The sequence below is a fragment of the Mesoplodon bidens genome (assembly GCF_964165515.1).
Source record: "Mesoplodon bidens genome assembly, chromosome: 7".
NCBI lineage: Eukaryota > Metazoa > Chordata > Mammalia > Artiodactyla > Ziphiidae > Mesoplodon > Mesoplodon bidens.
Genome location: NC_138164.1, coordinates 115,593,527 through 115,605,723, shown reverse-complemented (window position 1 = coordinate 115,605,723; position 12,197 = coordinate 115,593,527). Strand labels below are relative to the sequence as shown.

Here is a 12,197-nt window from a genome sequence, read left to right as displayed (position 1 = left end):
AGGCAGGGAGATAGCCACCAGAGTTCTAGGACACGGCCCAGGGCAGCCCCTTGCACCCCAGCCACGTATCCTGGCCGGGGGCCCAGCCCGCAGGCCTGCTAGCAGCTGTGAGGGTGGGTAAGGCTCACGCCCTGGTGGCATGGGGCTCGTCCAGGGCACCTTGTCCACTGGGTCCTTTGTCCTCCTGGCCTTTCTGTGCACCAGCTGGTGATGGAGTTTCTCATCTGTGAAGTGAGGTCCCCGATGTCACATGGCCCCAACGCTCTGTCAGCAGACTGGCTGCTGTGGTGGTCAGTGATGGGGGTGGTGGCAGCGGCCACTTAGTTTTCCACTTCCGGAGGGTCGCCTGCGTCCTTGTCCAGCTCCCTTTTGAGTTGAAGCTCACTTCCCTTTATTCCCCATGTGCCCGTGACCCCTGCCTCCTGAGGACACGCGTGTAGGGGTGTGTGTGCACAGGTGTGAGGCTCATCTGTGGGGCGTTTCTGGGCCATCTGTCCTGGGCATTAGGGACTTGGAGGGACTTGTGCCCCCGGGGAGCAGCCTGGCCGCCGTTGCTGCGGCTCCTCGAGGCCTGTGCATCTTGTCTGGGGGCCCCGCCAGGCAGAAGCCTGCTTCTCACTCAGGCTGGCTCCCGCTCCGTTTCTGCGTCCGGGCCCGGACCTGCCTGGAGCCGGAGTGGAGGGGTCAGTGCCAGGCCCAGTTCCCGTCCTGGAGGCCGTCCTGGGCCACGGCTCTGAATTACAGATGCCGGTGACACTCTTCCTGCTGCCCGGGGCCCGTTCTCTGTGCTCGGCTCCTGACCTGCAATCGCAGGGCTCGGGCTCCGGATCAAAGGCAGCTGGGGAGAGCCCCCAGGAGCCTGCAGCCCTTCCTGGGTGGGAGCTGGTGCTCAGCGGGCCCCCCTGCGGGACCTCTGTCCTTCCCTGAGCCGAGGAGCTTCGGGCCCCCAGGCTCAGGGCTCGGGGGTTCCACCGGGCCTGGTCCCCTGCCCCTTGTCCAGCCCCGCCTGCCGCTGCTCCCGCTTCTGGGGGGCACAGGTCATCTCCCGGCCGCCAGCGGGCTCACTGCCCACGGGGAGCAGGAAGGAGGAGGACACGACACTGCTGGGAGGGTGTGACTGCTCGTGACCCCGAAGGCCTGATAAAGAGATGTGCCCCTTAGGGGAACGTGTTTTCAATGCATATGACAAACAATTCATTTCCCATACAAAGCAAAGGGCTTTGCAAATTGGTAAGAGCCACCCCTCAGCAGCATAAAAAGGGGCAAGTGCAAACCCGAGTGGTCGGAACCGTGAGACTGTGTCAAGGTCGGAACTAAAGCAGCAGCAACAGAGTCGGCAAAGTGTGAATGAAACCGAGGGGTGTCCAGCGCTCCACATCCCTCAAAACCCAGCACAGGTCGTGGACAGGCTGCAGTGCCGTGGGGAGCAGGTCGGCCTACGCTGCATCCAGGCGCCTGAATGCCAGAGGCGGCCCAAACTATGGTGGTCACCTCTGTGCCCATCGGGGGACACAGGCCACCTCGGGAACGTCCAGGTCGGGCCCAGGCTTGGGAGGGGAGAGTGCAGGGCGTCTCGGTCTGAGGCCACAGAGGGTCCAGCGGAGGGCAGGAGGCCAGGGGGCAGTGACCAGGACTGCGGCTGCCTGCAGCGTGGTGATGACAGCAGAGGTGAATCGGCGGAGCGTCCTGTCCCGTGGGAGGTGCAGGGAGGCGGGCCGCGGGGCCGCAGCTGCTGGGAGAGACATTGGCCTGGGGTTGGCCCAAGACAGGCGGGGCGGGGTGGTGGTGGCAGGGGCACAGGATCCCGGTGCTGAGTGAGGGGCCGGGGTTGGGTGCGGGAGGGGCCCTGCTGGTCAGGCCTGGGCGGTGGCCGGACGGGGTCTGAGGGCTCCCCTCGCCCCCAGGCCTCGTGAAGCTGGGGATTCACTGTGTCACGTGCCAGAAGGTGGCTGTCAAGATCGTCAACCGCGAGAAGCTCAGCGAGTCTGTACTGATGAAGGTGAGCATGGGGGCGGGCGGGGGTGGGCGGGGGGCAGGTGGGGAGCGCCCAGTGGGCGGGGTGGAGCCAGGCCGCAGGCGAGCCAGCCTGGGAAGGGGGTTCCTGCTGGGTCCTGCCGTCCCATCTGTCTGTGCTCATCTGTCCAAACGGCTGTCAACTCGCGGGCAGGGCTGAGGGGCAGAGGGGGAGCGGGCCTGGCTCTCCAGGCACACGGGGGCAGCAGAGCAGGAGGGCCGTGGCGGGGGCCGGCCAGTGACACAGTGAGGACCCCTCTGGCCGGGGTGGGGGGGCGGGGGAGACCGGGTGGGCCCAGCTGGGGAACCCTGGGGGATGCGCCACGGGCTGGTTTTAAGGGGAGGTGGTGGTCGTTTGGATGGGGTGTGGGCAGGGCTGGTGGCTGCCTTGGCCAGCGCCCGGCTTGGGGGCGGGGTCTTACACGTCAGTTTGGGGCGCTAAGGTCAAGATGCCACAAGATACCTGAGTGGGGAGACAGGAGCTATCTCAGTGGAAGTGGACCTGGGGGTGTAACCGGGCCCCCCCCCCGGAGGCCTGGCAGGGACCGAGCGCAGCTGGGGGAGGGGCAGGGAGGCGGCCCAAGGGGTAGAGATGCCAGTGCGAGGCTGGACCTGCCCCAGGGCCCAGTGCTGCCCCCAGGAGCCCAGCATCCCGGGGGCTCTGTGACCCCACAGCCTGGACGGGTGGGTGGGCGGCGCACGGGTGGGGGATGAGCCCAGCCTGCCGTGACGGTGCCCCCTTCCCTGCAGGTGGAGCGGGAGATCGCCATCCTGAAGCTGATCGAGCACCCCCATGTCCTCAAGCTGCATGACGTCTATGAAAACAAAAAATATTTGTAGGTATTGCTGGGTCTGGAGAGCTGGGGGGCAGAGGGGGGCTGTCCCAGGAGGGGGACTGAAGGACAGGCCATGGCGGTCACTGCTCCTTGCCCAGGTCCAGGGCTGGTCAGCGGGGACTTGCAGAGCCACCGGCTTGAGGATGGGGCCTTCGTGGGGAGTGGACTTGGGGGGGAGGGTCGAGGGGCAGGAGCAGCTCAGGCCCTTTCTCCAGGCCCCAGTGAGCCTCAGGAACCCGCCGCTCTGCCGGGGGCTGCCACGGACCCCTTGCCAAGCCCCTTGGAGCCCCCGTGTGCTCCCTCATGTGGGTGGGGACCCCAGGCCGGCCGACCGCACTGTCGCCACCCAGGCCCCTCACCCAGGCTGCTGTCGGGATGCTGAGCGTGGCTGACCTCCTGTCACCGCCGAGGCCACTGAGGTTGGCGGACGTCTCCCCGCGTGGGCAGCCCCCCACGTCCCCCGCTGTGTGGCCTCAGCGAGCTCCCCTGGGGGTGTGGGCGGCTGCTCACAGGGTCCCCTCAGGGGAGTCAGCTCTGCCGCTGCCCCGTGTGTGGCCGTAGGAAAGGCCTGGCTGCGGGGCCGCGTCCCTCAGGGAGGGGTTCTGCCAGAGCGTTCCTCGGGATGGGCAGCTGAGTGCGGGGGTGTGGGCAGGGGGCTGGCCTGGCACGGTCCCCACAGGCCCACTGCCCCAGGGGCCCTCAAGGCCTCGAGCCCAGCCCTGACTGGGTCCCTGATGCAGGCTGGCCTTAGCCCCTGCAGCGCTGTCTTGGGCAGGGGAGGTGGGGGCAGGAAGTGGCCCTGGGGGAGCAGGGGGCCCGGGTTCGGCCCCAGCCCCTCCGACAAGCAGCGCCCGCTCTCGGGCCTCCCTCTCTTCCTGTGCCAGCCGCGGACCCAGCGCTGCACGAATGCCCAACTCTGAGTGTTTAACTGCAGATGGGATGACAAGAGCCACCCCCCATGGGGGCCCTGAGAAGAGCAGGGCACCGGTTACCACGGGATTGGGGGTGGGAGGCAGGTGGTGGTCCTGGGCCCCCGACACTGGTGAGCTGAAGCCGCCATCGGAACTGCCGTGAGGGCCACAGGCCCACGTGGGGACCCACCTGGCAGTGTTCTGATGACATCCATGAGTTTGGGGCACGGGCGGGTGCTGGGTAGGCCTTGCCCACCTCTGCACACAGGAGACTGGTCACACTGCCTCCTTCTGTTCAGCTACTTGTGGGGGTGCCAGGCAGGGGGAGAGGCCCCCAGGAGGGGCAGGAAGCAGGGAGGGGCCCAGACAGCAGGCCAGGCGGGGGTGCAGCCGAGCAGAGGCGGGGTGACAGGAACAGGATGCCAGGAGCATGGTGGACAGAGGCCGGCCTTGGTGCTGCTGGGCCCAGCGCCCTCCCGGGGGTCCTAAGGCGGCCCAGGAAGCCTGGAGGCAGGGGAGCAGGCAGGGGGCCTCTGCCACCGAGGTTGGGGCACCGCTGGGCCTGTGCTGTGTGGCCTCCCACTCAGGAGCAGGGCAGGTCCCCTGGGACTGGCCCCGCCTCTGCTCGAACCCCACCCAGTGTCCCCACCCTGTGTCTCCAGCCGTTTCCTCCCCCCAACCCCTCCTCTCTGCAGACAGGCTGCCCCCCCGCCCGCTCCAGCCCCTCCATTCCTGCAAGACCAGCTCCTGATACCAGCCCCCCGAGGCCCACACCCTCATCCTTGCCCGCCCTGGTCCCGCACGTCTCCTGTCACCCACCTCCCCTCCCCAAGCCACCACAGCCCACCAGAACCACCCCTCCCTGGCTCCCACCAGGGGCTCCTCGGGCCTGTGCTCAACCCTCCAGGCCCAGCTCCCCTGAGGCCTGCAGGCATCCGTGTCCATGTGTCTTGGACCACCCCCCCACCCCCCCCTAGAAACCAGCCCCTCAGGTTCCACCCCAGGGAGGCTCAGCTTGGACACAGCCCACTGCTCACCGCAGAGGGGCGTGGGGTCCCCATGGGACCCGGGGCACCATGGGAAGCCCACCCCTCCAGCAGCTCACCCCTACCCTTCGGCATCACCCCAGCAGTGTTGAGCCAAGCTGGGGGCATTCACCACCTGCCTTCTGGCCACACCCACCCAGTCCCTCATCCCACCCCTGCCCCCATATCTTCCGAGACCAGCTGTGCCCTGTCCCCCACCCATGCCTTTTTGAGGTCTGCCCTGCTGGCCAGGGCTCCCTGAGGGCCTGAGTGGCTGATGTGTCCCCCCCTCCTCTGGGAGCCCAGCCCGGGGTGGCCAGGGAGGGCCTGGAAGGGCCAAGCCTCAGGCTCGCAAGAAGGTAGCAACTGCAGTGCCCCTCTCGCCTTGGGGCCCAATGTGGCCCTGCTCCTCTGAACCTGCTTCCCTGGAGGCGGGTGGGGACCCCACCCGCTGAGGGTGCCCAGTGCCGGGGCGTGGTGGAGGATGGCGCCGGGATGGGGTGGTGGTCCACCGCCTCTGGCCAGCGGTGCCCTGGCTGGGTGCGCCCACCCGACACCCGCCCGTCCCCCGCAGATACCTGGTGCTAGAACACGTGTCTGGTGGGGAGCTCTTCGACTACCTTGTCAAGAAGGGGAGGCTGACCCCCAAAGAGGCTAGAAAGTTCTTCCGGCAGATCATCTCTGCACTAGACTTCTGCCACAGTCACTCCATATGGTGCGTCCCCCGCCCCTCCAGGTGCCCTGTCCCCCACCAGGTAGCCCCCGTCCCTGCAGGTGTGCCTCCCCCCACTCTTGCACTCCCCCCGTTCCCCCTGGATCAGGCAGTATATCCTCTACTGGCCTCCCAGCCCAGGGGCATCAGAAAGCTTTCTGCCAGGTGCCCACCCAAGTCTCCTTGGTTTTTTCAGGGGTCCTGGGGTCACGGCACCCTCGGTCTGGGGGCCCCAGGTTGGCCTCGGCCCAGAGTAGGTGTGGTGGGGGAAGCAGCGAAGGGGAACGGGACCCCAGGGAGCAAAGCCGAGTGTGCCCGTTGCTGGCAGAGTCCCTGTCCTTCCATCCTGCCACCCTGAAGCCGTCTGCCCCGTAGGAGACTTCCGATTGGCTGCTGGTGACATCACCAGGCAGCGCTGCCGTTGGCCTCATGTTGTGAGGGCGGGGTTTCGGGAGGGGCGGCAGCTCCCACCCCTGTCAGCCTCAGTCCCGCCTTCCTTCCCAGCCACAGGGATCTGAAACCAGAAAACCTTCTGCTGGACGAGAAGAATAACATCAGGATCGCAGACTTCGGCATGGCGTCGCTGCAGGTTGGCGACAGCCTGCTGGAGACTAGCTGCGGGTGAGCTGTGCCCTGGACCGGCTGCCGGTTCTCCATAGGCCAGGAACAGTGGCCAGGGGCTGCTGCCCCGCCCACAGCCTGGCCCCGCGGCTGCCCAGCCAGGTGGCCCCGCAGCCCCAGGGCCCCCCAGCACCCCACAGCCTGGGCTGGAGGCAGGGCCCCGGCTCTGCTCCTGGCACCGTCTCCCCAGTGCAGTGAGGGGCTGCAGGCGACCCGCCTGGCCCATTACATCCCTCGGCTCTGTGGCCAGGCTCGGAAAGGCTGGTCTTGCCCTGGGAGCTCCCTGCCCTGCTTGGGAGTGAGGGTGGCATGCCAGCTTCCTGGCTCCATGCACTCTCATGGGGGTGCTGAGGCTGGAACCCTGGACGTGCCTCACGGTCCAGCCTCTGGTGACCATCTCCTTGGGCAGGGCAGGTGGGCAGACAGCCTGGAGCAGAGTGGGCCCCTGGGTCCCAGGCCTGGGCCTCCCCCAGGAGCATGCAGGGGGGGTGATTAGGTTGTGAGGGAATCGGCACCAAAGCCCTGAGGCCTCCTGGTGGGCCTGAGCATCCCACAGTGGGGCATCCGTCCCAGGCAGAGTTTGCGGTGGGGGGGGGGGGAGCGGGGAGGGCCCCTCCTTCCGTCTCCACCTGCTGCGGCCCTGGGGACAGTCCAGAAGCCCAGGGGGCGGGAAGGCTGCGTGCACAGTGGGTCCTGAGTCTCCTGCCCTGACTGCTGCCTTTGCCTTCAGGTCCCCCCACTATGCCTGCCCGGAGGTGATCCGGGTAAGTAGCCAACCCACCACACGCCCCCACCCTGGTCCCTGTCCCGCCTAGGGGGGCCTCCCTGCCCCGGAGATCGTGGACCCCCAGGCCGGGGCCTGGCCTCCTGTCCTTGGCGGCGCCCACGGGGCCAGCTCCTCCCAGACGCTCCCCTTGGGCCCCTCGGTCCCCGCAAAGACCCCGGCCCTGCGCCCGCACCAACCCCAGTGCTGTCCGCAGGGAGAGAAGTACGATGGCCGCAAGGCAGACGTGTGGAGCTGCGGCGTGATTCTGTTCGCCCTGCTTGTGGTGAGGCTTCCCCCGCCCCCGCCCCCATCCCGCCCCCATCCCGCCCCCGCCGTCGGTCCGCCCCCGCGGTGACCCGGTCCCGCCGGCAGGGGGCGCTGCCCTTCGACGACGACAACCTGCGGCAGCTGCTGGAGAAGGTGAAGCGGGGCGTGTTCCACATGCCGCACTTCATCCCGCCCGACTGCCAGAGCCTGCTGCGCGGCATGATCGAGGTGGACGCCACGCGGCGCCTCACGGTGCGTCCCTCCTCCCCCAGAGCTCGTCCCTGGGCGCACAGGCGCGGGGCGGAGGCCGCGGGCGCGCGAGGGCACAGGCATGGGCGCGTGCCCGGCGTGACCGTGCGCAGGTGGTGGGTGCGCGCGCCCGGGGCCGTCCGCGCGCGAGCGCGGTCCAGGAGCGCGGAGCCTCTCCGGCTGTCCGGGGCCTGCCCTGTACGCGCGAATAGTTCCTCATGACCGACTCCAGTGGCCAGGGGGTGGCCAGGGTCTGAGGGAAGCCCCCGCCAGCGTCTCTGGCCTCTTCTGGGCTCGGCTCGTGCCGGGGAAGGGGCAGCAGGACTGCCCAAGAGGCCGCCCTCCCCAAGCAAGCCCCCCAGGTCAGGGTGGAGGGTGGGGCTAGCCCCGAGCCTCCTGCTCACACCTGCACCCAGCCCCTCCGGCACAGGTGGGCTGAGCCCTGGCTGCTTCCCCCTGCTGTCCTCCCTCAGGCCTCCCGCCCTGAGCCTCGGGGGCTCCTGCTTCCCGCCCCCCACCCGCTCCCTCGGCCGTGCCTGCAGCCCCCACTCTCCCCAGCGCTCTGCTGTCTCTAGGGTGGCGTTTTCTCTTCCACTTGAGATAGGCAGGGTCAGAGGTGCTAGCCTGGAGCCCCGCGCTCTCCCCACTCTCCATGCTCCCCCAGGCTCCCCCTACCCCTCTGGGTCCTCCTCCTCCCCTCCTCCCCTCCCCCATTCTCCTGCTCTCTCCACACTCAGGTCCCCGCCTCCCCGCTCCTTCTGGCCTCCTAACGTGGTCTGTGCACCTTCCTCGTACTAACTTCCTGTTTCTCTTTCCTTGTAGCTAGAGCACATTCAGAAACACATTTGGTATATGTAAGTAGCTTTTCCTCCCCTCATCGCCTGCTTTGCCTGCTGCTGTGGCCTGGAGGGCCTGCTAGGGAAGGCGGGGGGGCGGGGGGGGCAGGGGGCCCGGCGCAGGCTTGCCTCCAGCCTCGGGACACCCGGCCAGCTCTCGGGGGCCCCTGGGCCGGCCTGCGCTGGGCACATGCAGGACGCAGGAGGTGTGCAGGGGCTGGGCACAGGGAGAGCAGCAGGATTCGGGGCCCCAGGAAGGGGAGGGGCGGGGGAAGCCTCGGGCTGGGCCAGAGGTGAGTGACTGGTGGTGGTGGTGCCCTGTCACCCACAGAGGAGGCAAGAACGAGCCTGAGCCGGAGCAGCCCATCCCCCGCAAGGTGCAGATCCGCTCGCTGCCCAGCCTGGAGGACATCGACCCCGACGTGCTGGACAGCATGCACTCGCTGGGCTGCTTCCGGGACCGCAACAAGCTGCTGCAGGACCTGCTGTCCGAGGAGTGCGTCTGGGAGCCGCGCCGGGGCGGGGCCGTGGTGGAGTCTGTGGGTGGGAACACCGCCCTCCGGGAACCCGCATCCACCCTTCCTGGCGCCTCTCGCCCGCTGCAGGGAAAACCAGGAGAAGATGATTTATTTCCTCCTCCTGGACCGGAAAGAAAGGTATCCGAGCCACGAGGACGAGGACCTGCCGCCCAGGAACGAGATAGGTACAAGGTCTCAGGGTGGCCTGGCCCATGCTGCCCCCTCCAGGCTGCCTGGCCCTGACCCCCATCTGCACGCAGACCCTCCCCGGAAGCGCGTGGACTCCCCAATGCTGAACCGGCACGGCAAGCGGCGGCCTGAGCGCAAGTCCATGGAGGTGCTGAGCGTGACGGACGGCGGCTCCCCGGTGCCTGCGCGGCGGGCCATCGAGATGGCCCAGCACGGCCAGAGGTGCGTGCCTTCTGGGAGGGTCCAGCACTCTGCCTCCTGGTGCTCCGGCCCAGTCAGCGACGGGGCCCCTCACGGGCTGTGCTGGGCCTGGCCTGGCTCTTCTCTGCGCCCCTGGCCCTGGGGCTGGGCTAAGGCCACTGGGCAGGGCTTGACTGCATGGGCTGCACTGGCTGCACTGAGCTGAGCTGGGCTAGGCTGCCCTGGGCAGGGCAGCTCTGGACTGGGCTGGACTGAGCTGAAGTAGGTTGATCTGGGCTGGGCTGGGCTGGACTGAGCTGGGCTGGACTGGCTGAGCTGAGCTGGACTGGAGTACACTGGGCTGGGCTGGACTGAGCTGGGCAGGGCTTTGCTTTGTTGGCCTGGGTTAAACTGGGCTGGGTCAGGCCATCCTGGACAGGACTGGGCTGGGCTGGGCTGGAGTGGATTAGACTGAGCAGATCTAAGCTGAGTTTAGCTGAGCTGGACTTAAGTGGGCTGAGCTGGGCTTCTCAGAGATCAAGCTGTGTTCAGAGCTGCAGCCCAGTAGGCTTATCCCTGATTGATGCTGAGCCCACGTTTGGGTCACCTGTGGCAGTGCAGGGGTCAGGGACGTGGAATTTGGGGGCAGGGCGGTAGGTGAGGAGCAGGTCTGGGCATCCAAACAGAGCGCCCCCTGGAGGAGGGAAGGGTGTCCAGGTCCTGCAGAGCCTCTGCTGATTCGGGGCTGGCTGGGCGAGACCAAGCTTTCCTGCCCAGGCAGGGGCTTCAGCCATCTGGGGACAGCCCCTTCGGCCAGGCCTCCGAGGACCCGCAGGGCTACTGGGCCACCATCAGGATTCAACTGGCTTCCCAGCTCACAGGCCACAGCCCCATGGTGGTGCCAGGCCCTCCCCGGGGAAGCAGGCTGGCTCAGCCTCTGACCTGGGCTCCTGGCCTCTGGGGCTTCCTTCCGGGCCGCGTGGCCCACCCGCTGCGGGCTCGTGCACTGGGTGGGGGGACGAGCAGCAGGAAGGTCCCTGCTGGCCGCGGCCCTGCCCTGATTGTGCCTTGTGTCCCGCTCGCTGGGAGTGCACCTCTCCTGGCGGGGCCCCAGGGAAACGGCCCCCTCCAGCGGCCCAGGTGAGAGGTCACCTCTCCCCAGCCCACCTTTCCCGAGCCTTGTCCTGGCTTCCGGTCCAACACCTGCAGGGCAGCTTGAAGGCTCGCCAGCCCTCCCCGCACCAGCCACCCACACCCCCGCACACCGCAGCTGCCTGGGGCAGGCGCAGGGGCAGGGGCAGGGGCTGGGCGTGGGAGGCCCCCCGTCGTGGCTTCTGCTTTGCCTTCCAGGCCTGGACACCTCGGGGGCTGGGGGTGCCCGGGGGTGGTGGGGTGGGGTCAGGTGTGAGCCGTCCTTTCCCTGGCACTTCCCCACCCGCTGCTGCTTCTCAGGCTCTATCTCCTCTCTGGCTTGGCCACTCGTTACCACAACAGGCCACACCCGCTGGGGCTGGAGGGGTCCCGGGGCTGGCGGCAGTGCTAGGCATCCTCCAAGCCCTGGCCAGGCCACTCTGCCGAACAAGTCACTGGGGCCGGGTGTGCGACGGCCCTGGTGCTCTCCTGCCTGACCCCCCCCCCCTCACGTCTGTGCACCCTGGCCTGGGGCCAGGTGGGTGGTGCCCAGCTCGGAGCTGTGTGGAGGTCTGGCCTCCTGGACCGCCTGGTGGGGCTGCGTCAGTAACTCTGTTTTCTCGCTTTGTTCCCGCTGTAGTAAAGCAATGTTCAGTAAAAGCCTGGATATCGCTGAAGCCCACCCCCAATACAGCAAAGAAGACAGGTATACACCCTGCCCACCCATCCCCCGCCCCCCAGCCCCAAAGACAGCGGCGGGCCTGGTGGCAGGGCTGGGCCTGAGGTGCATCTGGCCCTCTCCCCTTTGGCAAGGGAACCTTCCAGCGAGCCGGGGAAGGGCCTGGGTCAGGCTAGGCTGAGGCCCAGGAGGAGGAGCGGGGCTGCTGGGACGAGGCCCACGGCCGGCCCCGAGAGGGGCCGGGAGACCCAGAGACTCTCCCTGCCCTGGGCCCCTGGGCTGCAGGCCGTGAGGTCCCTTCCGGCCGGCCCTCGCCTTGTGGTCAGTGGGCCTCCGTGGCCCTCGTTAAGCTCCCCTCCCCCATCCCACGCTGGCTCATGTCCCGTAAGGGCCGGAGTAGACGTGGCAGCCCCAGGCGGCTGCAGGCTCCCTAGGAAGGGGCAGGAGGTGTGCGGTCCCAGGGGTCTCTGCACAGGGTCTGGCCTTCCGGAGCCCCCAGCCCCGCCCCTGCAGGGCCTCCTGCCTGGCGGTGACAGTGGCGGAGCCTCGCTCGCCCCCGGGCCCCCTCTGACTCCCCCTGCACCTGCCCTGCTCCGCGCCCTGGCTGCTCTCGTGCTGGCGCCGTCCTTCCGCAGCTCAGTTTCCAGGGACCGCCTGGTTAGACAGGAGGGCGTGCACGCGGCTCCCCTCTCTCTCCCGCTGCTGCTTCTCCGCTTTCCTCGTGCCGAGCAGCAAGCTCATGGCTGGCTTGTGGCTGCTGGGGTGGGCACCAGCTGGCACCGACCAGCCCCCCAGCCCCGTTCTCAGCATCTGGAAGCTTCAGGCCCGGGCCTGGCTCCGAGTGCAGTCCTGGGCTCGGGCAGGCTGGGTCGGGGGTGCCAAGAGCAGGGTCAGCGCTGCCCCCGGCTCCGGGCTGTGTCAGCTCGCGGGGCGGGAGTCGGAGGGTCATCGCCACGGGGCCCCAGTCCACAGGTGCCGGGGGACCGGCCAGCGTGGGCTTAGCTCCGGCCCGAGGCCCAGGGGCCAGCTGCAGGGTGGGCGGTGTGGCCGCGCTGGCGGGTGGGCGGTGTGGACACCCTTCACTCTTCTGTCCTCCTCTTCCTGTGGCTGCCTCAACCCCTCCGGTTTCCTTGCTCTAAGGATGGCAGGTGCTGGTGCCCAGGGGTGAGCGGGCGTTTCCTTTCCCTCGAGGCCACGCGGGGTGGTGGGGCGAGGCCCCGCAGGCCTGGCCCTGCCCCGCCCCGAGAGGTGTCCAGTTCCTGCC

General features: G+C 68.4%; 1 protein-coding gene across 3 annotated transcripts in view; it reads left to right on the top strand.

Moving 5' to 3' along the window:
- The window catches only part of BRSK2 (BR serine/threonine kinase 2), a gene marked incomplete at its 5' end in the record, with an annotated part of 63,358 nt that overhangs the window by 38,351 nt on the left and 12,810 nt on the right, over window positions 1-12,197 (top strand). For 2 of the 3 annotated variants that reach the window (XM_081241227.1, XM_081241226.1), the window contains 12 exons: window positions 1,905-1,999; window positions 2,764-2,849; window positions 5,360-5,500; window positions 6,002-6,118; window positions 6,849-6,882; window positions 7,099-7,167; window positions 7,257-7,403; window positions 8,223-8,254; window positions 8,568-8,732; window positions 8,842-8,939; window positions 9,015-9,165; window positions 10,895-10,960. In XM_081241227.1, coding sequence (XP_081097353.1) covers window positions 1,905-1,999; window positions 2,764-2,849; window positions 5,360-5,500; window positions 6,002-6,118; window positions 6,849-6,882; window positions 7,099-7,167; window positions 7,257-7,403; window positions 8,223-8,254; window positions 8,568-8,732; window positions 8,842-8,939; window positions 9,015-9,165; window positions 10,895-10,960 — 1,201 coding nt within the window. The remainder of the gene's footprint in view (window positions 1-1,904; window positions 2,000-2,763; window positions 2,850-5,359; window positions 5,501-6,001; window positions 6,119-6,848; window positions 6,883-7,098; window positions 7,168-7,256; window positions 7,404-8,222; window positions 8,255-8,567; window positions 8,733-8,841; window positions 8,940-9,014; window positions 9,166-10,894; window positions 10,961-12,197) is intronic. The other variant, XM_081241228.1, reaches the window with a different exon arrangement.